This window comes from Thunnus maccoyii, chromosome 12 (genome assembly GCF_910596095.1).
Source record: "Thunnus maccoyii chromosome 12, fThuMac1.1, whole genome shotgun sequence".
NCBI lineage: Eukaryota > Metazoa > Chordata > Actinopteri > Scombriformes > Scombridae > Thunnus > Thunnus maccoyii.
The window spans coordinates 16,357,637-16,385,496 of record NC_056544.1 but is presented as its reverse complement, the minus strand read 5'-3'; the positions used below and the strand labels follow the sequence as shown (position 1 = coordinate 16,385,496).

Here is a 27,860-nt window from a genome sequence, read left to right as displayed (position 1 = left end):
AATTGCAATAAGATCAATACAAACATCCCTGGAGGGTGAAGCAAATTATGATCAGAACAACCTTAATGACTTGAAAAGACCACCTTTAACCCATGACACATTTCTCAGTTGAAAGGCAGTTACTCATTTCTATCAGCAGCATTAGAGCAGTATGTAGAGCATGGCAATAATTACAATCATACACCAACAACCAGATATGAAAATTAAAAGGAAGCTGTGAAGTGGCTTTTTCTTCCCCCAACATGGGGTGGCCCACATGACCTTGTCTGTGTAAACAGGTGCCAGGGCTAAGAAAGAGCATATTTTCTCTCTTATAGAGAGCAACACCATTTTGGCAGTCCCAATACAAAAACAGTCATAATATTTTTTAATATTATCTAAAAGATAATGATGCTTAGAACCATCAAGGCCAAATATTGCTGTTTTCGTCAACAGCTATTCACTGCAAAATACTTAAAAAGTACAGAAAACATTTGTCTGTCATATCTCTTTTGTTTTGTTTGTTCCTCTTTCTCAAAGCAGTTTGTCTTCGTCATAATTGTCCTGATTTTCAAGACTTGTTTCTCTTAATTCCCCTTGATGAGGAATTTTGCAGTTGTTTTTTCACAGATTCACCAGCATTTTAGGCACAGTTGAGTTGTCCTCGATGGGGTGCTGTCGGTTTTCTCATGTTGCTTTGAAAACTCACACATCAGAGTACTGATTTACAGACTTATTTTACAGCTGACAAAGAGTTGTTGTTCAACTCTGTTGCGTTGTTTGTGCTTTAGTTACTTCAGCATTTCGGTCCAAGTCCATTTTGTCTTCCTGCTGCAGCTCTGTTGTGTATCAGCCTTCCTTGTGATTGAGGTTCCTGGTCAACACAGCCCTAAAAAGACATCTCTCTTCTCATAGGTGACTTTAGTAACTCATCTTTGAAGTCCTCTCTGACATGTTCCTTCATTACAGGACCACCTCCCATCATCCTCTCTGCCAGATTTGCACAAACCTCATGGGACCTAATTGCTTGAAGTAAGCAGGGCCTTCAAAGCCACACCCAGAGAATTGACCTTCAATACCTCAAAAAAGTCTGCAGCCAGTTTTCTACTTAGCCCACTGTCTAGGATGAGTGACCTTTAAAACAGAAATTAAGTAGAATTAAGGGTATAAGGTTAAAATGCAGCCACAATGGGCGGGTCTCAGTGTGATTTTCTCCTGAGCATTGTCACTGTCTGTCTGTCAAAATACTATACATTGCTATAACCTGTGCTGACATCACGTGGTATAGGGAATGCTTCCATCTAGTGTGCAAAATAAGAATTGGCCTCCAGTGAGTAATTAGGTCAAGGATTCATTAACACCAACATGTCAAGTTATGACCTGGAAAAGAACCACTATTTGGAAATAGTGTGTGCATGAGGGAGGATTTTATTTCCAATGCATCAACAGTAGTCTATATTGAGCACAGAATTCCGATAATGATAACAAGAGACGGGAAGGAAGTAAACATAATACAGTTATGATACAGTAATGTTCTCTCACTGAACTACTTAGATCTAGCAACATGGTGACATTGCTATAATAAATAGGAAGCAACACAAGCGGTGAAATGATTAAACAGGATGAACAAATTCTCAATTTAGTTCAGATATGTAAACAAATTTATTTGGAAGTTAAAACAAAAGGACTGAACCAGAAATGCACTAATGGCACAGAAAAACTGAAAGTGCAAACTCTCATACATTTGTGTGACAAGTTTAGGTAGTTCATTTTAAAGTTAACCTTTGTTTTCACTTCCAATATGTGTTTTGAGTGAATTTGGCAAGTGTGGGGGTTTGATGGGATTTTAAAAGAAAGACTTAATCCAAAGGAAGTCAGACCCAATTCACATGAACCCAAGGATAATTAGATCTGATCTGAAAATGTTGTTAACATGAACATTATTAGATTATTTGAGACAGAACACAAACGCCCGCAGCAGCATTGTGTTCCACCAATTAAGAAGCAGCTGCAGTCAAAAAGAGAAAAAAAGAGCAGCACTAATGATAATGTTTTGAGAATGAATGTAAAATCATAAAAACTTTCAAAAGTAATGTGTTTATATGCTTCAATGACTAATATACAGAAATAAATGAATGTCCTACATTTTTACCTCCTGCACCAGCAATAAAACACTCCGGAGCCTGACAGAGAAGATAAAAATTTTCTAACCCATGTAATATGTGTGAATTTAATTCCAAAAAAATGATTATCATTTACAGTTTTTCTCACTTGCTTTGGCACAATTTACGCTGAATGAAAATCATCACTCTCAACACACTGTGATTCTTAAATCCACAGCTCATTTTCTCAAACCATTTTATGCATTTTTTGTTGCTTGTATTTTGCCTTGGTTTCCAAAGTGGATTATCGCTTTTCTAATGGTTTGTACTGCTCTTCAGCACATTTGTCAACATGCTGATTGTGTAAATCTTTACATGCAAAATATTGCACACAACCATCATAATCTTTCAAACATAAATGTTTCATATTTCCAAATATTTCATATTCTAACACTGACATAATACCAAAAGAACTGATGAGGTGATGAACAGGTTAATCTTCAGACTCCGTTAGTGTTTATCCTCCATTATTAGTGCAACTTATCACATGTTGTCAAATGTAGTTTACAGGGCAACTCCTCAGCCATCATTTCTCAAACACATTACACCACAGAGGGTGAAACTGGGTTCTTGTAAGAGCCACACAGTTACTGGATAGCCTATAGAGCGGGTAAACATCAGACATGGACAACAGGCTTGAAATATACGTAAGGGAAGAAATAAAAGAAGAAGCAAAAGTTCTCTGTAGTCTATGTTAGTTTGGTCAGAGGCACATGTGCACACAAAGGAATAACATCACATATAAAATGTTGTGATGAGATATACAGGAGTGTTAGGATAGCCACTGAAATGTTGAGTCTTACTGTGAATAGAAGAAAGCCAGTCATGAGTTTACTCAGTTAGCTTTAGCAGATATTTGACTTGAGTTACTGTAAGAAATCACGTAAAGAAAACAAAATATCCTCCGTCACACAGTTCCTTTGACATTTGATTGTCTTAACGTAAGCAATGATAAAGGGAAATGTCACTTTGGTGGCACTGGCAGTTATCAACTTTTGACAAATGGCTTTTTGTGTTCTGCAAAGTATGAAAAATGTGGTGACTGCACTTTATGTTTAGAGAACAACAGTGTTTCATAAAATGAGTTTCAGCAACTGAGAAAAACTGTAGTCTGTAGGGTGGCCACCGTGGCCAGAAACAGTGTTCCCAACTTTAAGTGACCTTTTTTTAAAAAAAAAAAAAAAAGCATCTAGCGACACATCTAGCAACTTTTTGAACAGACCTTAACTCCACTACTTGAAGGGAGTTGCCAGTATTTCTCAGTGAATAAGAGCTCATGTGGGGCTATGTTGATTGCTGAATGCTCAGTGGGTGGGACAGAGCAGCAGTTCAGTGGAAAAATCATCAGCCAGAGTCGTAAATGAGCTGTGAATGTGTGTACCTAGTGACCAATCATTGATCCTAATTGTTTTTATTCTAAATGATTTACTATTTAAGTTTGATTTTTGGGTTGTTTTTTTTTTGTCAAAATAGACAACAGTGAATTTATTCCAGTGCATAATCATCTCTCTATTCATGATACTTCAGTTAAAGTTGAACAGCCCGCATAAAAGTTTCTTAATATTAGAGGTAGATTCAGATCCACACTGAGGAGCTGCTTGAAAAAAATAGCTAATGATATAGCTAGTTATAGTCAGTTTAGTTTAATTTGACTTAATTTTCTTTAGATTTTTTAAAATATTTTAAATGTAACTACGTCATGATGTCAGAGGTATGCAAATTAGCACGTTGCATCATCTAGCGAAATCCATCGACTTTTCCTGCAGGTTTTAGCTACTTCCCACTATGGATGTATAAAGAGAACTGGATACTGGAAGAACACCGGGCTTTGAAGCAAATTTGACATAGCGGCCAAAACATGTAATTACAAAGTCAAGGGTTGTGCACTGGCCCAAAAAGGCTTTTTCCCGTAGACTTACATTGTGAAAGAGACATCTGTAAATCAGCAGATACATTTTTTTGTGCATCACAACCCCAGCGAAATGACTTGTCTCACTATCAGAATTTGATCCATTTGGTCCGATCACATTTCAAAAGCCTAGAACAGCCGCACGATTGAATTGTTTTATCCCCATTCATGTTAGCCAGAGGGCTAAACCGGAAGTAGCCGACTCCGCCGGCGAAGGTCACTAGTGCACTAGCTCTGTGGGCCACACAGATGGGGAAGTAATGCACTGAGCAACTTTCATAGGAATGAACAGGGCCCGCCTCCGACGCTGTATCCAGATATACATCCATGCTTCCCACTGAAAATATGTGGCAACACTGTTGGTGGCAACTTTTGACAAATATGAGGGTTTTTTGGGTTCTGCAAAGTATGAAAAATGTGGTGCTTGCACTTAATATTTAGAGAACATGTGTTTCAGAAAATGGGTCTCAGCAATTGAGAAAAACTGTAACTTTATGTGCAGGGTGGCAGGAAATCCCAGCTACGCCCCTGCTTACACCCATGTAGCCAAGAGCTCGGTCACATGACTGCTGCCAGCGGCTGTCAGCTGATTGAAATGATCATATTTCAGGTGTGAAGTTGTGTTGTGTTGTCTCAGCTCGGCTTAAACTGAACTAAAGTCTGCGAAGGTTCAGTGAATTAGTTGAAAATCCTTACCTGTAAGTGTGAAGTTGCTATCTCATTATGTCATTCTAGTTAGTTAAGTTAACCAGCTAATTGCTGTGCAGTTAGTACTTCAGCCCCACAGGTCGCCTGTTAAAACGCGTCGTAGCTTTTCAAAAAAAAAAAAACGTTTCCCATTGACACTCAAGCCAAAAACAAGTGAACAGGCTAAATAAACTGACAGACACGCCATGCCTATGGATTTATTGTTTAAGAATTAATTTTAGAGGGAGAAGCTAACTGTTTTTAGTGTGTCTTGAACAGATTTGACGTCAATTTTTAATATTGGGCCACAGAAAGTTCAAGCGGTGATGGAGGCAGACACACTTGAGGAGCAGCTTCTCGTCTATGCTAAAGAGGGCAGTTGTTCTCATATACAGAGGCTCCTTCAGTTGAGGATTGACCAAAGCAGCTCTTTCAACATCAACTGCAGATGTAAGTGGAAAAAAAAGAAAGATGCTACCATGCTAGCATATCTTCAGGTAGTTAGGAGAGTTCATTTTCCTCTGTAGCCAGGTCTAAAGCCAGTTCAGGATGGACACCTCTCCATCTGGCCTGTTATTCTGGACACAGGGATGTTGTGGAGGAGTTACTCAAGGTGAGAGAGCTGTACAGTGGATGATTTGCACCTTGCTTTGTATATTGTGTTCAGTGGCTCTTCTGAAGTGTGTGATTTGAAACATATTCGCAGGCGGGTGCTGATGTGAATGTGCAGAATAACATGGGTGACACACCTCTACACAAATCAGCCTACACCGGAAGAAAGGTAAAGCGATTAAAAAAAATAGAGTTGCTTCCCTGTCAGCTCATGTATTATAAGGAGAGTTGCTGTCTCTTAACTTGTAGTGTGCCTTCTTCCAAACTACTGTCAGCTGGAATTACTATCACAGACTTTCACCACTGTGAGTGTGACAAGTGATGGTCAGATTTTTATATTTTCTTTATTTTGGCCCCTTAAGGAGATTGTTCTGCTGCTGCTGCGGTATGACGCCTGTGCCAACATAATCAATGGAACAGCTCAAATCCCTAAAGATGTCACAGACGATGATGAAATCATTACCATGCTGGAGGGTATGAAACGGTAGAGTAAAAAATGGCTAGTGGCTTCTCATGACTTAAGATCGGGTGCTCTTGTTCTCATATATTGTTTGGTTTGTGCAGCTGCAGAAAGAAGGGAGGGGAGGCGGCGGCAGGAGAGGCTTCTAGACGCAAGCAGAGAGGGGGACATCTCCACTTTGTCTAAGCTGGTTAGCATCTGGCTCTTCTTTGAAATTTAGCGGAATAAAGTCCATTTCACTGCATTTTTCTTAATTTAATTATAATATTTCACACATAAATAAGTATGCACATATTTGCAATTTAGATTGCCATTGTTAACCTGCACAAACTACATGATTACAGTTGTATTTGTCCATGTACTGGTTGCAAAAATCCTACATGCTTGATATAATAGGGTCTGAATGGTCTGAGGTTCTGTTGGTAGGTAGCAAGTCTAAAGTTTGGGAGTCTTAAAACATTTGGCCTAACTAAATCAAGGCCACGATAAGCCTATATAATGTAAAATGTGTTCTTGGATTAAGGTAGATATAGTTCAGATATGTGTGAACAAGTTTTGATGCAGCTGGATGTGTAAATGTTCTCTCTTCTGCTTTTGTTAAGTTGTTTTCTCTGGTTCAACATTCTTAGCTCAGTGGAAAGGAAGCTGTGGACATTGACTGCAGGGACTCGGTGGGGAATACGCCCTTACACTGTGCTGCCTACAGAGGGCAGAAGCAGTGCATTATAAAGCTGCTGAAATCTGGAGCCAACCCGAGTATCAAGAACAACAATGGTACTGTATATTACAAAACATGTTCTCACAATCACCTCATTACTCTAATGTTTTATCAGTGCAGTAATGTTTAGCAGGATGGCATTTAACCAGTTAAACATTCATATGTACAGGTATGGTAAAGACTACATTCTGCTATTTTTTTTCTTTGTGGTGTCTAAAGGTGCATAATAATTTACTGTATGGCTGATTGTGTTGCAGAACAGACAGCACTGGACCTGGTCCGTACTGATGAACTGAAACAGATTCTAGCAGCCTATCAAAACAAGGTGAGGACAGAGGACAGTATCAGATATTATATACATATTTCTATTCACCTTTCATTCCTTTTGAAGTAGGTTTTTCCTTGGAAGGAGCCAATTACGGTACGGTAGCTTATTTTTTCAACATGCACTGTTAGTCTCTGTCTGACAGTTGTGCTGTCCAGCTTGAGCTATCAACTCCACACTACACTAATATTAAATTAGGAATTTGACTCACAGTCCACAAAATGATTCCAAATTATTTTGGCGATCCTCTGGCATCTCTGCTAGCGCCACCATCAGGCCAAAATATAGCTAGGAAAATTCAAAACTCTGATGATCAGATTTCTGTGAAACAGGAGTTTCCTCCTGCATGTTTCCTAGAGGATTAAACATTCCAATTTTGGGCACTCCATGACCTAATAAATGATTTTTTTTGTGCTGAAAATCAATACTTGGTTTCTACAGCCCCTTAGTCACAGATTAGATTTTTTCATTTTAGGAAAAAGTGGACTCTGCTATCCTGCACCTGGCCCAAATATAGGGTGGGATGTGCACACAATTACCTTTCAGCATTTTCTCTCTCACTTTGGAGAAAAAAGCCTTGCAAGTCAGCAGTTCTTGCTCTTGCTTGGATGCCACATGAGCCTGGCATTGCTTTAATCCAGAGCATTGCATAGTCATCATGGCAAATGAAAAAAGGCTAAGCATAAAGCTGTTTGCAAATTAACAAATACTGTACAAATACTGTATATTAATCACCTTTCACAGTTTTTATTATAATTGAAAATAAAACCTCAATTGAGTTTTTTTTTTTCCCTAGGATGTGAGCAATGGAGTGCAGAAGATTGAAGGCCCTCTTTGGAAGGTACCCGGATGTTAAAGTGTATTCTTGTCCTCTCTAAACAGGCCAGGAAATGTTATTGTTCAGTCCTCTCCACAGTTGGGGGTGCAGACTTCACCTTTTTCCTGTGGATTTAAACACAGTATAATCATTAGATACATAAATGAAGTACAGATCCTTCATTCGTTATTATTCAGTACTACAAAAGTTTAAAGTACATATTGCGTTCTCCCCATCTACACATGATATATTTATACATATCATTGACTTTTGCTACATAGTTTATCTGTTGTTGACTTCTATGTGTCTCTGACAGAGTTCACGCTTTCTGGGATGGCGATCCCACTGGGTGGTACTTGAGGATGGCACTCTCTCCTGGTACCCCAGACAGTGAGATAACTTTTTCTGTTTGCAGTTCTCTAAAGCTAAAAGTATATACTATTATTTATTTATTTATTTATTTTTATTTTCCCCAGGTAATTCTTCTTTGAGATGGAGTCTGCTTTTTTTTTTTTTTTTAGTTTAGCAATCATACAGTGAAAACTGGAGCTTAAACAGCGATTACTGAATTGTCTTAATTCTGTATATTATGTGCCAGGAGTGTGATGCCTGAAGGCTTTTGTAAATGTGCTCTTTCATCTGTTTCTTTTTCCAGGGCTGATGCACAGGCTGGTGTCCGGAAACAGGGCTGTAAGTCTCTAACACAAGCCTACTGCATGGTAGGTAGTAGATATTACAGACTCCATGTAACCAATGGACCTTTTCATGACCACTAAATGTTGTTGTCAGATGTTTCAGTTGTGATCACATTCAACTTGTAACATGATGGTGTTTGACATCTAGTGCAGTGAGCATTGCTGTAAGTGAGTTTTATTTATTTATGTATTTTTTGTCATTCCAGGTCAAACCATGGGATCATTGCGTCTTCATGCTCAGGTGCTTTGATGACACTGTACTTTATTTTAAGGTCTCCTCAAAGACAGATTCAATGGCAACAAGAAAAGTGAGATGAGATTCACCTTTACCCCCAACCCCCCCTTAACAAATTGACTAATTTGTCTGAATGTATCTGCACAAGTAGACACATACTAAATGTTACTGGTCTTTGTCCTCTTAGAGATGGTTGGACGCTTTTGAGGCACACTCATCCTATAGCACTTACCACTGCACCCAGCAACACATTACTGATGACGGTGATAGTGGCACGGCAGTGGGGAGTTTGACACAAGTCCTTCAGGTAAGATTAAGCTCAAAACTTGTAAGGTAAGGTAAAAAAGTATCATGCAACAGAAAGTAACTACTGCTTTTCAGTGCTTATATGTGCTTAATGCATCACTGTTCAAGTGCTTCTCTTTTCCTGTCCTCTTTCAGGCTGCCAGTGCTTGCCAGCTGAAATTGGAGAGTGAAGTGTCAATATTTTTATCTATGGTGAAGAATGAGGAGAATAATGGTGAGAGTTTTTCTACTGTCCAAACCCAATTCTAATACCAGTGCTGGAAAAATAATTTGATTAGTTGACAGAAAATTAATCTTTTAATCAATAAACCATTTAAGTCATTTATTATTGCGCCGTTGTAAGGTTCTCAGTTGTGAAGATCTGCTGCTTTTCTCTGTTTTCTGTCACTACTTATTGAAAATGTTTTAGACTGTTATTTAGAAAGACTAGCAATTTGAAGAGTAAGTAATTTTGGGGTATGTCTTTACAGATTTTTGGCAATTTGTAGACCAAATTGTTATTTGTAAAGATAATTTCTAATGCAAATAATAAAGTAGAGTTTCAGCTCTATTTTATGCTATTGTAAACAGTCTAAGTTAATATGAATCTACACTGAGAATAGGTTATTTTTCCTTGTCTCAAGTATTGGCTGCCCCTCTTCTACTGAAAGCCAAAGAGACCAGTGAGCTCTCCAGTGAAACCTGTGCTGCTCTCCATCTCTGCCTTGAACTGCTGACAAAACACGAGGAGGTAGGGTAATATTTTCATCTTTTGTAATCAAGTCGATTAGGATGTACAAGGCTGAGCAAACTAAGAAACACTATGCAGTAGATTTATACTGTTACACATAATTAAATGCAGTCAGAACCATCAAAAAGTGTTCACTGACTGTTGCAGGACAATTTTCTGTGAAATCTGACTTTAAAGTTTAATCTAGTAATATCAAATCTTTTCCAATCCTACACCTGATGTAATTATTTTGAGCTTACTGAGCATGTATGAATCTTCATCTCATTGATTCCTTCCTACATGCTCCCCCATGTGCTGTGCTCCTATTGGCTGATTGAATTATATTGAAGGTTACAAAATCCTCAAGCCCCTCCCCCTTACATTAGCTCTTTCATACCAATCAGCTTTGAAGTTTGCCTGTGCACGCGTGTGTTTCCCTGTCCACCTGTCCTAGTGGCTGTGCTGTGCCCTTGAGGGTAACAATGTAACGGTGTGGCATGTGTGTAGGAAGGACACAGGCAAGATCCGCTTTTATGCTTAGGTCTGCATTCAGCTTGCAGATCAGTGTAGACACACACACACACACACACACACACACACACACACACACACACACCCCCTTGGACTTGGATCCACGCACTGCCGCTCTAGGGAAAGGCTGTGCATTGAGCGAGGGAACTCAAGCGCGTGTGTATTCACGGGCTCAGCTGGAGATACATGCATTCAACCTCACACACTGAGAATACACGCTCGCAGGCATACTTCCACATGGTGGAGCATCCAAACACAGGAGAAGGAAGAGACAGGGACGACACTCTCATCCAGCATCTGCACAGGTACAAATATAACAGTTAGATTCTCTGATTTTTCTCTTGTCATTTTTTTTACTGTCAGATGAACAACGGGATATGTTTGCAATGGGCTGGTCCCAGTTTGGCATAGATTCATCCTGGTGATTTAAGAGTTGGGTCTAAAGCGCTGGCATAAGCAGCTATTCATCAATATGCGGAGGTCATTTCTATGGATTTAACGATCTTAATTCAGAGTGTGAAATTGAGCATGTTCAAAGTGGTACTGAATGCTACATCGCTCTGATCAGCTTTTAATGTCATGAATTAAGTCAAAGTAGAACATGGAGAGAGACTACTTTACATAGATTAGGTTGCATTGATGACTTCTTTTACATGGTGATATTTAAAGTTAAGCTTTTGAGATAAGAAAAATTTGAATTTGCCCATTTGAACACAACAGTTGCTCTTTTGTATTTCATCTTACTGTATCACCTAGACTTAAGAACTGAGAGATCATATATTGGTCTTTTTTTTTTTGTCATCGCCTATTAATTTTAATTTGCTGAGACTGTGTCTGGTGATTGCTGATTACAGTATGGTATGTGCCTCAGCTTTCTGACTGGAAACTTCTGGAAAAACAGGAATTAAGATTAACTTCATATGGAGACACAACTAACAAATCCTGTGTATACGTGTGCGGTTTTGTATAAGTTGAAGATATCTAAATTCATTTTTTATCAGATACAATAAAACTCTTCTTTGGGAATCAGTTGGATATAATACTGCTAGGGCTGCGTGTCGTTTAAAAAATGACAATAACAGTAGCGATACCAGTACCAATACCCTTAAAGTGATACCAATACCAATAGAGTACTTCATTGGATACTCATCATGCGAATGGAAGCATGCAGTTGTGTAAAATGTTACCACTCCTCCCCATCGAAATGATTTTTATTTAATAGAAGAACGCTTGCAGTGATTGGCTGCAAGCAAAACCATACAAATTGGCTTTTTTTCCCCCTAGATCTGGGTACAAAAATGATCGAATGCACGTATTGTTTGACTGGAGAAGTTTCGATACTACTTGGTACTGGGTTATTTCAGTCGATACCCTAAAGGTATTGAGTACCGATACCCAGCCCTAAATACTGCACAATAATTCCCAAGTGCAGCATGTTTATACAGCGATGTGTGCATTGCGAAACCACATTATCTGATGTATGAATTGGCAACAGCTGCTGTCCTATCACAAGGAATAACTCAGCGTTGTTATCACAGGACATTTATCTCGGTCTCATCACCGAAGAAGCACCGAAAAAGTCATAACCGTGTACGCTGAATTAATTTCTGACAACCAGATTGTGTAATAGTAAGGAAATGTCTGAACAAGCATGTTACATCCACCCCTCTCATGCTAAGCCGCTGCTACTATGTGTACTAACTGGATTATATTTCCTACAAGTGCTGAGATTGGCTGTATCAGGCGGTATTAACTCTAATTCCACCATCCCATTGTCCTGCCGCAGATGCCTCTGTGGCTGCCACTTCCACATGCTTTCTACAGTACATAACGTAAAGTCATCACGTGCTTTATTTTCCCTTGACATGCAGGCAGATGTGTAAGAGAGGGGCTTGATTCACAGCTCAAAGGGTTTTGCTGCAATTACAATATTCCCCCTTCAGCGGAGTAGATGTGGTCTGACCCACTTCAGCAGCTGCTGCAGGACTAGTCCGCTAAGTATATGTGCTAAGTATGCGAATAAGAATGCTACATTTAAACAGTACATGCAGGGCACAGTATGGCTGGTTAGTGACCACATGGCATTTAAAAGTAGAGATGTTTGTGCTGCTAACTTTGCCTCTACGCAAAAACACCATCATGAAGATTGAACTGCAAATAGACAGTCCTGGGCAGAAACCTGGGGGGGGGGGGGGGTGTGACAGTGAGTCTCAATACACACAACACAAATTTATTAGCCTCAACCTCTCTTTGTATTTCTCAGACAGCAGGATTCCACACCTGTCAAGAAAACAAATGGAGGCTTACGGCATGCAACCACTTAGCGGTGACACACAGATAAGCAGATCTGTCAGTTTGTATCACTGTGAAGACAGGAGAATGGCAGCATAGTATTTTTTTCTCTCTCTCTCTCTCTCTATCTCTGCAGTTATTCATAAATTTTTGTCGATGGACTGTAAGAACTCGTATTGCCCTTCAAACCCCTGGGGATTAGAGATAACACAAAGTGCCGTTTGACCTTTACTTCAACCATCACCACATGGGTTACTGACCTACTGACTGTCATCTCTCACCCAGGAGAGACTCACTAGGCACTGGCTAAATGTTTCTGTAGGTTCTGCATTGACCTCCCTGTTCTTGTGTCTTATAAGACCTCTAATACAAACCTGATATTTAACCTTGCCTTTTGAGATTTTGACCTTTTTTTTAAGCCAAGAGTGCATATGGTATAGGTAGGTACCTGGCAGTATTTCTGTGTAATGGTTACTGCATCTTTTGGTGCCCAATACTCACATCACACTTGAATAAAATGTATGTTTTTATTGCTTAACTCCCAGCCACCGTGCATTCATGTACAGGTTGGTATAGAGTTAACATTGCAGAGTGCTGTACCGAGCTATAATAGATTTGCCTCTGAGATTTACTTTTCCCTTCAGCCAGGAAAGCAAATTTTTTAGAGCAAAGTAAAAGCATTATTCTTTGGGGTGTTGGCCGAGGAGAAGCATCCCTCCCAGGCTTCAACAACAACTACAGCACACAGCCTCAGCGGAGCTTAAAATAGCGCTGTTTGTGCTCAGGCGAGAGGATGCAGTGAGAGCGAAAAGAGCTGGCTCGGATAGTTACACAACAAAGTGTTCTGTTCCTGGACGGGCTCTTTGACAAGTCTTTGGGACAGGAAGTGTTAACAGACACACAGCGAGCTTATTTACTTTACACCATATATTTATAAAGAAGCTTGAATTAACTGGTGCCTTGCAAGAAGAATCTTTTTATGGAGTTTTTTTATGCATTTATTATATGGCAAGTTGTTCTTATTAGCCAATGCCTCAGTGTGTGTTTGCTGTCGTTGTTTGGAAGCACATTAGAGGCCATATTTTGGCAAATAGGCAAATAGTCCCAGTGCAGGCATTTTAGAACAGTAGGATAAATATAGATGCTGGATTTTACTGAAATTGCTTTCCATCGCTTTTAACTTAATTAATCAAATAATCCAGTCAACAACATGACTGAATGTCAAAATGTTTTTTTCCTGTATCTGTATTGAGGGACAGAACAATAGAGATTTGTATGCTTCTCACATATGAATTCACCCATACTGTATATTCCCATACAGAACATGGCCTAAAGGGGCTGAACAGAACAGACAGTATAGCAAGTGTGATGACAGCAAGAGTGAAAGTATTAAATTTATCCTTGACTGTAGGTGTCAGACAGCTGTTGAACCTCGTGTGAAAGAAGCCGCTTATGAGCGTCTTTCACACTTGCAGAAAAAACCGTAGACATTCTACATACATATAGAGTCCATGTTGTGCTGTTTTTACAAGCTGCAGGGTTAAATGTCCATATAAAATGATCATGGATATCTTGAGTGTGGTTGTGTCAGATGTGAGTATTTGTGGAAACGGGGTGATATGCGGCACAGTCGTGAATGCGTCAGTTCATATAAACTTAATGTAGCTCGAAACATTCTAATCAGAGGTGTTTTATGGCTCTCTGTTGCAGACAGTTACGATCATCATGTTGTTGCAATCATCCCCACCTTTATGACTGTGTGTGTGTGTATATGTGGAAGTTTTGCTGAGTCAAGTCTGAGTCACAAAAGAAATCAGGTGCTCATTATAGATTTCATTAATGTAGCCTATTTACATTATAAGCCCTCAACTGGAGTTGGAGGAGCTCAGACTGACTATGTGCTTATTGGAATCGATCAATACGCATTTTAAATGGCTAGATCGGCAGCTTTTGAAGTTTGCTGATCAGAAAAATCAAATCAGCAAATAAGTAAATATGTCACTCAGTGTTTTCACTGCCAGATCTCCACCACACAGCAATCTGAAGCAGTCTAACCTCCCATGGAATACCTTGAATAACTTTCACCTATAGTACATATAATATATATTATACATGGTCTTACAGTATGATTTTAAAAAGCCTTATCAAAATGAGTACTTAAAAAAAACCACACAGACACTAAAATGTATTTGACATTTGTTACTTGAATGGCAATGTCACTACATGAAAATCGTGAGTAGAATCGTGACTTAAAATTTCACACAATTTTTTTTTTTTTTTTTTTTTTTTGGCGTTGCTGATCACATATCTTCATGTTAACCACGAAAATATTGTGTCCATGATGGCTATAGCCACATAACAGAAAGGGAAATTAGTAAACCACAGCTGCAGTCAATGAATTATAACCCACGTTGACAGGTGTTTCTTTGTGCATAGCTGCACATACAGTGCTTCAGTCAGTGTAAGAGATGAGGCTGGACTTTTCATCTTTAATAGAAGACGCTGCACTTGCTTTGTAGTCTCAGATTTACAGTGTGATTTACAAGCTCCTGTTTCTCTTCCTCAAGGTGACTTCCTCATGGATTTTTCAAACTGGAGGTTGCTCCATTTTTTTTAATGATCTGTGCGCTTTCTTTACTTTTGTGAATGCATCTTTCTCTGGGTTTATAATATTATTTATGCATTTAATTAGTAAGTTGAGTATAAAAATGTTCTTAAATAAATTAAATTAATTATAATTTTACTTGTTGTTAATGCTAGTATCTTATACTATAGTGTTTTTGGCAGCGACTGTGGATTTTTTTTTTTTTTTTTTTAGTTGCCTGTCTTCTGTTCGGATACAGAAGGACGGATCACAGCGGCACTAGACAATAGGAAACACTGATCTGGTTGGTTTGGCCCACAGTGGCCTGGCTCGGGTTGCTCTGAAGGGACACTTAATCCTGGGTTACAGAGCTCTCAGAGACTGGGGTGTTTGGTTCCGACTGGAGGAAACCAGATCTGTGGGCAGGATTAGAACAATGACCCGCCGTCAGAACCACAAAGACGCACACAACCGCGGTCACCACAGAAGCAAATCAATACCTTCATATCAGTCAAACCTTCACTGTCACATATTTGCCAGCAACACAGGCTGTACTGTACACAATCAAAAATATTGGATCAGAATAAAGTATGTGAGCGTATTTTCTTCATAATCTGTACCTTGTCTGTGGTGTGTGTCTGTTGTGTGTCTGGTGGGCCTGTGTTTCCAGGTTTGGAGCCTGAAGTTAGAGCAGGAGGTGGAGAAGAACAAAGCTCTGACAGAGGCCCTGCAGACTTTGGCAACTGAGCACCACGAACTCAAGCAGTCCCTGTGTAAGAGCAGGAGGTTGTCCACCCTCAGTACCCTCACTGAAGATGACTTCTATGACGCTTTGTCAGGTCAGCAGCCCCTAGCTGGACAACTGAGACCAGTACATCAGTATAGCACAGTGGATCTTGTTTTTCAAACAGATTCTTAGCCTGGTCATTATCTTCTCCCGTCATTTTCCGCTTTTACTAATTGTCCACTTAAGGTGATAGTGACATAAATGCATTGTTCATTGGGCTGTGCTCATTCCTCCCATTGTCTTAAAGGTTCTCTGTGTTTTTAAATGCAGATTCCTGTTTTGTTTGTATCACGCAGGCAATGCAATACCCATTCCTGCTGTCTGTTTCACACTATTCTAACAATTGGCCATTCATGGCAGGAAAGTGAAAAGAAGTAATGTGATGTGCCACCAACACAAGGGAGACAAAGAATGCAAACCTGTAAACATGGATGCAATCAACGCACAATTTAAGATATTTTAAAGGGGAAATATTAGGTTCTTTGTGATTTTCTGTTTATATTTATATACTGTTATGATGGCAGATATCTATGCTTAACATGGTCAATATTCCAAAACTTGGAAGGTGGAGGTGAACATATGCAGAAATGCTCCCTGCAAGTCAAAAACCCAGGCTTTAACCTGCTCCGATAGCTTTGTTTATGACAATTTTTTCTACCTTGCCGGCGTTGTCGCGCATGCCCATAAATGGCCACCCGTTTCGTAGCCTTTGTTGCTAAGGTTGTCGTTAAAGAGATTTCCATGTGTTGTTTGCGTCGTCCACTCTCATATTTCGGATCAGATTTCATCACGAGCATGTGTGAATGTATTTGAGAAGTTGACATTTTGAGTAAAGAAAAAGGAGTACTCCTATAGTTTGTTGCATGGTTTGTTGACGAAGCCTCCGGAGCCAGCAAGTCTCCCGAGGGGCAGCTGATAAATCAGAACAGAGCACGCTCCTCAGGAGGGACGCCTTAAAGAGACAGGAGTTAAAACGGCCTGTTTCAGACAGAGGCTGCATAGAGAGTCAGTATAAGATAAATAAGGACTTTGAGTTTTTTTGAGCTGTAAATAATACAGATATTCCTGTAGAGCCCCAGATTAAAAATATAGACCTGTAAATGTGTATAATACAGCATGTCCCCTTTAAAAATTGGCTTTGCAAATGTTTAGATGAGGAAGGAAAATGGAAGGAAATGCTTTCAACACATTTGGCAGTCCTGATACACACAGCAGCGCACTTTGGTGAGTAATACTGAATGCACTCATAACTTTGTTTACAACAAAACTCCACAGAGCAACTTAAAGAATTGTACCACACATTTATATACTTGTGTTGGATTAAACACTAGCAGCACATCTTGTTTCAGCATCATACAGTTTTCAGTTCACACTCACAGAATAATAAGCATTGTTAAGAAATACAGCTGTACTCTGTGTGTGGGTGTGGGTGTGACTTAGCTTACTTTCAGGAACAAACACCAGACTTGCACAGCTTGTGCAATTGGGGACAAAAGCTGCGCCCTCAATTGGTAAAAAGCTGATTTTTGGTCAGTGGTTATGGTTGGGGTTAGGGTAAGTCTGTGTAAATTCCCCAAAAGTGACCTAGGTAAATGTATTTGTGTGTGTCTTTGTTACCTCACTGGGACCTTTTTCCTGTATAAACACTGACCTTGTCGGGACCAGTAGTCCTCATGGGGACCAAAACGACATTTCTGAGGTACTGGTTAAAGTTAGGGGTAAGGTGTGAATTGAGGTTAGGTTAAGGTTAGAGTAAAGCATTCATTTGTTATGGTTAAGGTTAGGGTTTGGGTTAGGCCGTCCACAGTGAATGGAAGTCAGCGCAATATCCTGACAAAGACAGCTGCGCAAACTGTGTGTGTGTGTGTGCGCGCGCGTGCGTCGTTGTACTCAATGACACTCAGTCTATCGGCATTCTGTCTCAGAGATTTCCCTGACAACACTGCAAATGTCCTCTTCTCTTATACTCAAAGGTAATGAGAAAGTGATTAGCTGGAAATTTTTTTTTTTTTTTTTTTTTTTGCTTTAGGTTTTCAAGTTCAATTCATCAGTAGTTAGACAGTATTTGACAATGGTTACTGCACTGAATGTTAACAATGTAGAGTATTTGCATCAGAAACATGTCTGAGGTAAAGAAAAAAAAAAAAAAGGATCGCACAAACTTTGCCAAAAGCCTCACTACAGGGATTATGTACAGTAGACTTTCACCTACAACATGTTTGTGTACTGTAGAGCAATCTCTCTCAGGGATTGTTGCATTATTCATAGATAGCCCTGAGTTATCTACTGGCCAGCGACACTCCACCCATGAGACTTAAAACTCTGCTCAGTATATGAGAATTTTCACATGCTGAGCTGAGGGTGATCACATGTCTTTGTTTATATAGAACAGTGTTGTATCTGACACCACATTTAACACAGTACAGCCATGCAGCTGTTATGTCTAAAAATGATCATTTCTGATTTCTGATCTCATGATTCAAATACAGGTACGTGTACTAATTAACACTTACTAGCATATACGCTCCTCCTTCATAGAGTGTACAAACACCACACTGTTTTCCTCTCCTTTTGTGTATGTGACAGTACCTGTAATGTCACTGAAAGTGCAGGCTTGGGGAGGAGTATCATCCAGCAAGCTCAGAGCAAACAATGTTGGAGGAAATGTAGCCTCTGCGTGGCCTCTCATTGGAACACAATCCTCAGGTGGGGTTTGGCTGACAGCAGGGACGGGGAGGGGGGGGGGGGGGGGGGGGGGGGAGGTTGGAGAGGAACTCAAGCAGAAGTGCTTATTTGCGGACAGTGTGCGGACGAGGCTGCAGAGCTGGCGCTTTCTGAGCCAGCCACTCGAAACCTGTGTGTGTGTGCGTGTGAGTGTTTGGCATGACCCGGCATCTGCCCCCTGTCATCATCCCACAGAGTCGGAGTCGGAGCTCTCTGTGAGCGGCTTCCTGTCTGTGGCCAGTCACTCCTGTGAAGAGGACGAGGGGAGAGACACCCCCCTTCGCAGCAGCCTCCGCCATACCAACGCACTCAGGGGGCCTACCGGAATGTCAGGGGAGGGTAACCATAGCAACCAACCAGCCCAGCACAATGGCGTCAAGAAGCACAGGTGGGACACGTTCCAGTTATGATGTCATGCTCGTTTATTGGTTTAAATGATGGAGACCGGTTGAAATGGAAAGATGGTCATGCTGAGTGCTCTACAGACAACCTGTTTAGATTATCATAGCTGGTAGCAGGATTCAGTAATTTGACTTTTGACTGCAAAAGTTAATACATTGATGATCAACTGTAATATTGTACATGTGACCTCTTAGCATGCATAACTTTGGAAGGTTGCAGACCTCAATCAGCAAGAAGTCAGGCAGGTAAATGGCAGAGTAGGTGTAATGAGATACCACCTTTCCTCTCCGGTCTGTTATTGTAGTCAGGTGTTTTTGTTTGAGTCAAACCCACAGAGAATAGTCCCGTTTTGTTTTTCCTGACAGATCAAACTCTCCAAGCGAACAATCAGCTTTGCTCTTAGTGTTTTGGTGCCTTGTTCCGTGAAGATGGGACAATCTCTTTCATTTCCATAGATGCTGAATTCTGGCTTGGCCTCTCTTCCTTAATCCAACAAGTGATCCATGAATAATTTAGCATGTGCTGGCTCAGAGACAGAGTTGGAGGAAAGGGGACTGGCTTGACTAGCTGTGTGTGCATATTTGTGCGCGCGTGTGTGTGTGTGTTGTGCATTAAAGATTTAAGAGGTGTCTGTTTATTTGGAATTACTCCTGTCATTCAAACGTACATCTGGCCCTGCTCGCCTGTAGACGAGCCCAAGTTTAGATGTTTAACATTTCACTCTTAACCTTCCTATGATGACATTCTAACATTAATTTTTGTATTTTGTATTATTTAACTTTGAATTAAGCCACACTAATACAGCAGCTTAGATAACTTATTTTCATGTATGCAATAATAATTTTGAAGTCCATGTTTCAGCAGCCTTTTCTAAACGAAGCAGTTCTGCTTAAGAAATTGATTTTACATATATTTTAGAAAAGCTGACACACGGTAAAGAGGATTTCTGACCATATTTCTAATCTAAATGGGGAAACGTTTTCTGTAAAATTGGAGTACTTCATCAGCAAGATAGATACGTAGATAGTAAATATGATTTACCTTAGAAAATAGATGACCATTTATCATGTTTCAGTCTTTAAGAAAGTCTAATGAAAGGAATCCTCTGTGCAAAAATGTATTTTGGAGCAAAGGCTGGTGGAGCACAAACTAGGCCAGAAGTATAGTCTACCATGCATCACTGCTCTGCTCATCCTACAGATGGAGCAAACCCCCGCCCTCTTCCCCTCTGTTTATTTAGCTGAAGTAATGGCTTTTATTTGTGTAGTTGCTTCAGCACTCATTTCTAAACAAGGACACCATCTGCCTCCAGCCAGAATACCTGTAAAACAGTCCACACTACAGTTGCCAGCATGACTGGAAGATAAACTCAGTTAAAAACAAGACTGAATTTAGCGAAGCAGTAAAGGCGAAGAAAGAGTAGGAAAATGGCTGCATGCGTACAAGTTACGTCATAATTCTCAACGGTGTGGAAATTCTGTTATTAAAAATGAGAACTGTTTTTGAGCCGAGCTTAATATGTAAAAAGAACAATTTAAGGAGTGCATCTTATTAGCAGTCTTAAAAACCAACACACACACACACACACACACACACGCGCAGTTGCACATCCATTCATGGGTATTGCATGAGGCTTGACTAGACCAGCTGAAAGCTCATTAGCTTACAGGTGTCAGATTACATTGTTCCCAAATGGTGGGTCAAGCTATGCTGTCTACTGTGTAGCTTTTAGATGGTATAAACTCATATTATTATGTAGGCAAAATAATTATTTTAATGAATAGCTTTTCTAAAAAGTCACAAGTATTAGAATTTGTACTCAGTGCCATATTTGTAAATTAAGTATGACGGAAACCAGGTCACATGCTCTAAAGGATTCAGTGTTTGCCTGCTATAAATTGCACACTGTGCAAAAAGAATAAAAATTGAATGATTTCTCATTAATGTAGTGTAAAATGAACTGCATTTAGTTTTTATGGCACAAGATATGTGCATAAACAGAAATATTCTATTTGTTTATGTATTTGTTTTATAGTTGACAGTCTCTCTCTCTCTCTCTCTATACTGCTGTACCATAGAACATCTCTACCGGCTCCCATGTTCTCCAGGAATGACGTCAGCATCTGGAGTATCTTGAAAAAATGCATCGGCATGGTGAGAACAGACAGCCCTCAGACAGATTCACCCTTTTAAGAAAATAAATGCTGACTTGAGATTTTTTTTTTTTTTTTTTTTTTTTTTTTTTTAAGCAGTCTTGTTAAATAAGGACTGAACTTGAGTAAAAAGTTGGGTATTGGCAATGAATCAGTTTTGCACTTCATTACATTTTTGGAAGCATTAGAAGTAATAGTCATTAGTATCTGTGTCCAAAAGTCCTAAGGGATCTCAGTCCTCGCAGCTGCTGCCTGGATTTAATTACATTTAATAATGTCTATTAATGTTTTATTCCCCAATTAACTGTGGTGTGGCTAATGATTCCTGCATACGCAATTCAGTGGGCAGACAGATAGATATATGTACTGTCAATACACACACTTACGGGGTATGCTGTTGAATAGTGCCTTTATGTGGTGGTTGAGTTAAGATAATATCTCGTAATTTCTCACCACATCTTTTTTTTAAAAATTTTATCGTAAACCACTGCAGTAGCTCTGTGTGTGCATATCAAGTAAAAACTGATTTCTCCTGTGGCCTTACACTAGGCTGAGATATTACAGTTAAATGTTAGAAGACAAAGAACAGTTTCAATTTGTAACACCACTAAAACATGCATGCACGCACATGAACATCTCACACACCCAAGACAATGTATCATTTGTGGCATTATAGTATTTGCATGTATACAAACACATTATTTAACAGATTTATATATTATATATCAACTTTGTAAGGACAAGATTCATTGCAGCTATTTTTTTTTTATCCAACTGCATGTGTTTCCTCACAGTTCCTTTCATCTTCCTCATCTCCTCCTTTCAGGAGCTGTCAAAGATTGCCATGCCTGTGGTATTTAATGAGCCTCTCAGCTTCCTTCAGCGGCTAACAGAATACATGGAGCACACCTACCTCATCCACCAGGCCAATGCTACAACAGACTCTGTCGAGAGGATGAAGGTACCACAATGCCCATGTTTACTTTCTTGAATAAAAACAGAGATAGAAATCTGAGGACTAATTTCTAAAATTACATGTCAGTTGTTTCTAATTTGAGGTCTGATTCAAGATTGTAATCTCATTCAAGACATTCAGTAGAGTTCTGTAATTAAATTTTGTGCTATCAGCTTCTTGTGGAATATAACAGTGTTGAGCTATAATGGAACTGACTAAATTTCCTATCATTATCAAATATTTAATTAGTTACTTATAATCAGGTCATCATAAGTCAATGCTTTGTAGTGTGTTGCAGCATTTGCTGTGTCAGCTGTAGCATCACAGTGGGAGAGGACTGGGAAGCCCTTCAACCCACTACTGGGGGAGACATATGAGCTCATCAGGTACGACAGCGGACTCATGAGTACATTAAATGCACAAATATGGTCATCAGAAAACAAAACATTTTGCATTTAGTAAAGATGTACTTTTTTAGTAGACTTCCCTGCAACACCAACTGTGTCTTTGTTCTCCATCAGAGATGATTTGGGCTTTAGGTGGGTGTCAGAGCAAGTAAGCCATCACCCTCCAGTCAGTGCCTTTCACGCTCAGGGCCTCAAGGAGGATTTTGTCTTCCATGGTTCCATCTATCCCAAACTCAAGTTTTGGGGTAAGAGCATAGAAGCAGAGCCCAAGGGAATCATCACACTGGAGCTGCCCAAGTGAGTGCAAGGTCTTAACCTCTTAACATCCACCAGGTCGCTGGCAACCTGCTTTAGCCAGTTGTAAGCGGCTTAGCATCACACAGTTATGAGTAAAAGCAATTGGCACAATTTGGCCACTTGGAGACGTTTTGGAGAGGTTTGGGGACACATCAGTGACACCACAAACTAAAAAGTCCTTAGCTCCCATAAGATTAGACCCAAAGGTCTGGATACAGATGTGCTTGTGATTTGCATAGTTCTGGCATAAAGCATGTCCAAGTTATTGTTATTCAAAATATGACTCATTATAGACAAGGACCAAAAACACTTTTTTGAGCCATATTTGAATTGATGTAGTTTTGGTTGTGTTTTAGCTACATGCTAAACAAGCATATTTCCAGAAACTAGAAGATGATACCTTTTCAAATGAGCCTAATACATGCATTTTGGCCTCATAGTTCTTCTGTTATAAGCTTTTTCATTTGGGTATGCCAAATAGGTGAAAATTTAAAAAAAAAAAAAGGGTGGATGTTAAGAGGCTAAGACTGTTAAGTCTGTGCTGATTCCTTTTTAGGTAGTGTCATGCTTTGTTACTTTTGTCTTTACCTTTTACTTCTTTGTCTCTACAGATATAATGAAGCCTACACTTGGACAAACCCCACCTGTTGTGTCCACAATATCATTGTTGGTCAGCTTTGGATTGAGCAGTACGGCACCGTGGAAGTGATCAATCACAAGTAATAGAAACAGCCATCTTTTTGTGCTGCTTGGTGCATGAATATCTTTCTTTCTGCGCTCTGCAGTGAAATGTTGATCTACTTTAAGATCTAGCTTATTGATCATGGGAGCAGAACTGGGACAGTCGCCATTAGAATAGAAGAGAGTGAGCAGGATAATTAATGTTTGAAAGCTTCAACTCGCAGAAGGCGAACAGTGAAAGAGAATTGGTAAACAGTCTGTCATTTTGTGGCAGGACCGGAGAGAGATGCAACATGACGTTCAAACCCTGTGGCATCTTTGGTAAGGAGCTCCATAAAGTGGAAGGATACATCCTAGATAAAAGGTATCGTCTTCCTGTAATTAATGATTTCATTTTTTATCTAATGTTCAGTATTGCCTGAAAGTAATGAGTGAATCTGTCATAAATTACCTTATTGTCAGTTACCTTGTCACCTAACAAGACCGTTTATTTCAGTGTTTTAGTTAATATCATCAGAACAGTAATCCTCAGAGATGATGTATCAAAAGTCAAAGACATCTAAAGCTGTTTTATTATTACATCTGTTCTTTGTATGCTTGCAGCAAAAAGAAGCTCTGTGCAATGTATGGCAAATGGACCGAATGCCTATACACAGTAGACCCCGCTACCTTCGATGCCCACAAAAAGTCAGACAGAAAGAATTCAGAGGATAAAAAAGGCAAACGGGTATTACATTTTACTGCGTTCAAAGTCACCTGTGTTCTGTCCCCATTTGGTTCAAGTTAAACTTAAGTGTATGTGTTGTGTGCCTCTGGCCTCAGAGCAGTGTGGATGAGGAGCCAGAAGAGATGCCTCCACCTGATGCTGAGACGGTCCAGGTCATCCCAGGCAGTGAGCTCATCTGGAAGATAACGCCTCGACCAGACAACTCAGCCAAGGTAGGAGGGGACAGAAGGGACAGAGGACGATTCATTTCAAAAATGAAAAATACTTTAAACGGACAACGCAATGATGAGAAGCAACAAAATGATGATACTTTCAAAGTTCAAAGTTGAAATTTTGTGCTAATTTTATTCTCTGTTGCAGTTTTATGCATTCTCCTCATTCGCCATGCAGTTAAATGAGCTAGAGAAGAGCATGGAGGGAGTTATTCCACCCACAGACAGTCGCCTCAGACCTGACATTAGCGCCATGGAGAATGGAGATATAGGTATGACCATATTCAAGTAAAAGTGAAGACATATTTTCAGCTAAATTTAATTACTATAGAATGGCCCATTCTGTTGTTATATTTCTTATTGGATCATTATTAATGTGAAAGTAACATTTTACTGTTGCAACTGGTGGAGATGGAGCTTTTAACTACTTTATATACTGTTGAGCAGTTAAATCTGTAACAGTGGAAAAACCCTGGTCTTACGAAAGACAATTCAGGCTATAATTTGGTCCTAAAAACCTTATCTGTTTAAAACAAATGAAAAAAAAAATCAGTTAGTGCAGAAAAGGTTATTATTTTTTTGGTTTTTAATGAACATGTCTGAATAACTGACAAACAAAGTATGAGGCATGTTGCTGCACTAGAATTGTGAAAATGAAACTTGATTGTAGAAAATACTTGAAACAAACTGATTTGCCTTAGAAAAAAAAGCTGGATTATCCTTACTGCACTGGTGGATTTTCTCTCATGTTGAATAAGGGATTGGGACTCAGTTATAGACTAAAAAGCCTTGATAAGAAGGAGACTTTTGCACCGAACGTATGCATCATAATTTAAAAGGTGATCATATGTTTGTTATGTAACTTGTACAGTACATGAATAAATGTTCTGAGCGAATTTCCATCACAGTGCCACACTAGCTTTATTCCATCTCTTGCAATATTCAGTTTCCTGTATCTATGTCTTACAGATCTGGCAAGTGCAGAGAAGAAAAGACTTGAGGAAAAACAGAGAATGGCCCGGAAAAATCGCAACAAATCAACAGAGGAATGGAAAAACAGGTTAGTCACTGAGAAATGTGATCTAATGTCGCCGCTCCAGTTTCAGGCCTGTTTTACTAATTGCCTCCCTATTGTCTGTGTTACCAACTATGCCGTCCACTTTATTATAATTGAGAAGGAACACTGCACTCGGACCAAGGTTTGGTTCAAAGCTTTGCTTTCTTGCTGTTGTTTGCTCTGGTGTGAATTGCTGCACTACACCACCCTCCTCAGGACAAAATGCAGAACTGCATGTTATTTTTAATTTACAGTATATATCAGACACAGGCACTCATGAAGAAACTGGTGTTTGACATTGGATGTTTGGTTTGAACAAGGAAGACAAACAACCACATTAGCAGAATCACATCAGGATCCTTTTAAAACAAGAAAACCTTTTTTCCAGTTGAACAAAGCAGTGTGATGCTTTTTGTGTGTGTTTTGATTCAGCTGTGATTTTTTTTTTTTTCTCTATTAACTCCTAGCGCTGCATTTATATTGAATCAATCTCATTGTTAAAACTCCACAGGTGGTTTCAGCAAGGACCCAACCCTTACACCAAAGCTCAGGACTGGATCTACTTGAAAGGCTACTGGGACAGGAACTACACTCAGCTGCCCGACATCTACTAATAAGTAGAAACACACAGATAACATACACATGGATACATATATATATATATATTTACAACCTTTGAGCTTTATCTGCTGGACTGGGGGTTATATCAGGTCACTGGGAAATTGAAAGACAAACAATCCATGTAAAGAAGCTGATACAGAACAGAAGATCGGCTGTTGAGTTCAATTTGAAAAAACATGCTTAAAAATTGTCTTTAAGCTGTCAAAAGCCCATAAAACGCTGAATGAACCAAGAACTATATATTCTTCAATAGACCCGTGTGAACAATAAAGCACAAAAGCTATTTTTTTTCTTATTTATTGTGGTTCTTGGCCACATAAGTATGGTATAGACATGTATTGGAAAAAATAGAATGTATTTTACATATATTTCATGTTAGATGGAGTGTTTAAACAGCAACCTCAGTTTTATTGTGTGTAGTTTGTCCAGAATTCCTGCTGGTTATGAAAACTCTTCCTCATCAGCTTCATTGCAGACACACAGTGGTGATGCCGCCAGACTTGGCTACAATGGAGTGCATGATGCAGTACAAGCTCACTGATCAGGAATCTTTAATCCTACTTGTGCATACATTATGTGGTGCAAAGTATTAAAATAGACCATTTGGATAAATTTGCCTTTGTTCTTGCATCCAAGTACAATGAGAGTTGTAAGATAACTAGTTTAACTGGATGTGTTCAAAATTTGCCCGATTGCAATCGATTGTAAACTCATGTCTAGGAGTTTCCCTGCATCCCTGTTTCTCTGCAAAGATGATGGCAAGTAAAATGTTTCCATATCAGATCAATACTACAACAATAACTTTTTGTATAATAAAATAAATGTCAAAAATATCAAACCCTCAACTACTTACTGTATAGATGTGTATAGAGATGAAAACCGTTGCACATGTCTACCTGATTGTAGACGCAGTAGCACTTTTTTCTGATAGCTACAGTATACTGAAGCAGGGACGCTGCCCTGCCCATATAGATTTGTGTGTGCGTGTGAATAAAGGTCTTGCCATAGCCAAGTATGACTAGATATTCCTAGTGCTGTACGCATAAATCTCACCGAAAGTTTCAATAATTGCATGTGCATCTCTATAACTATGCAAGCCTTACCTCTTTCACCATCAAGCACTGAATATTTCTCATGTTGTGGATAGCTATAGGTTAGTTTTTTTTCTGTTATGTCACTCTTTGGCTATCAAAACAGAATTTCTATTGTTGCTAAATAAAAGCTTAAGTATAATTGAACATCCTTGGTTTTGTGTCATTGTCCTTTTAATCTTAAGATAACTTGTTGCACAAGCCATATTGCTCGGTACCTTCTACCCCTCCACTTTGTCTACCATGGGCTATGACTTGCCTCGTTATACCCCCAGCAACCAGTCTTTCATAAACCCTGTCTTGACCCTCCTAATTTAGGGATTCTGTGTTTGCAGACAAAATTGATCCACAGACTCTTAGGGGTCAAAATTCAGGTTGAAAAATCCTGGACATACATGCACTATCCTTTTTTTGATGTGTGAATTGAATCAGTCTAATATCAGGCCATGAAACTCTACCAAACTCCTCCCTCTTTTATACCAGCAGTTATTTTTCTAGAAACCAGCATGAGTGGTATGCACATAGACAGTGGTTTAATTTAATGGTATGATGAACAAAGTTTTAAAAGCAGCGCACCAGAAAAACATGCAAGTCTATAGACAGTAACTGGACAGCATAAAAACTTGAGTAGTATCAAGTTATTATGAAAAGTTAGACATGCCCATTTAACAAAACATAAGTTTTGCTATTGTCAAATATTTTTGAAAAGGTACATTTGCTTCAAT

General features: G+C 39.4%; 1 protein-coding gene across 10 annotated transcripts; it reads left to right on the top strand.

Annotated features, from left to right (window-relative positions):
* Nucleotides 1-170: 170 nt before the first annotated feature.
* LOC121908665 (oxysterol-binding protein-related protein 1-like) lies at nt 171-27,282 on the top strand. 10 transcript variants are annotated; one of them, XM_042428868.1, is made up of 30 exons: nt 3,823-3,852; nt 4,553-4,660; nt 5,049-5,187; nt 5,265-5,350; nt 5,444-5,518; nt 5,712-5,823; nt 5,914-5,999; nt 6,439-6,583; nt 6,785-6,852; nt 7,649-7,693; nt 7,986-8,059; nt 8,325-8,388; nt 8,571-8,672; nt 8,787-8,906; nt 9,041-9,119; nt 9,529-9,635; nt 15,692-15,860; nt 16,961-17,032; nt 18,728-18,920; nt 21,013-21,088; nt 21,914-22,048; nt 22,331-22,428; nt 22,564-22,746; nt 23,358-23,465; nt 23,702-23,791; nt 24,031-24,154; nt 24,250-24,366; nt 24,515-24,638; nt 25,336-25,426; nt 25,935-27,282. In XM_042428868.1, the coding sequence occupies exons 1-30, from the start codon at nt 3,841-3,843 to the stop codon at nt 26,035-26,037; spliced, it is 3,105 nt and encodes a 1,034-aa protein (XP_042284802.1). In that variant the 5' UTR covers nt 3,823-3,840; the 3' UTR covers nt 26,038-27,282. The 10 variants fall into 10 exon arrangements, with proteins under 10 accessions (XP_042284809.1, XP_042284802.1, XP_042284803.1 ...); XM_042428875.1 differs by lacking the exons at nt 3,823-3,852; nt 4,553-4,660 and adding an exon at nt 171-894; XM_042428869.1 differs by lacking the exon at nt 16,961-17,032.
* Nucleotides 27,283-27,860: the final 578 nt, after the last annotated feature.

Coding starts and splice junctions, on each gene's coding strand:
- LOC121908665 (XM_042428868.1), top strand. Junction 22,429..22,563: donor GAGACATATGAGCTCATCAG/GTACGACAGCGG, acceptor GTTCTCCATCAG/AGATGATTTGGGCTTTAGGT. Junction 25,427..25,934: donor ACAGAGGAATGGAAAAACAG/GTTAGTCACTGA, acceptor AAAACTCCACAG/GTGGTTTCAGCAAGGACCCA.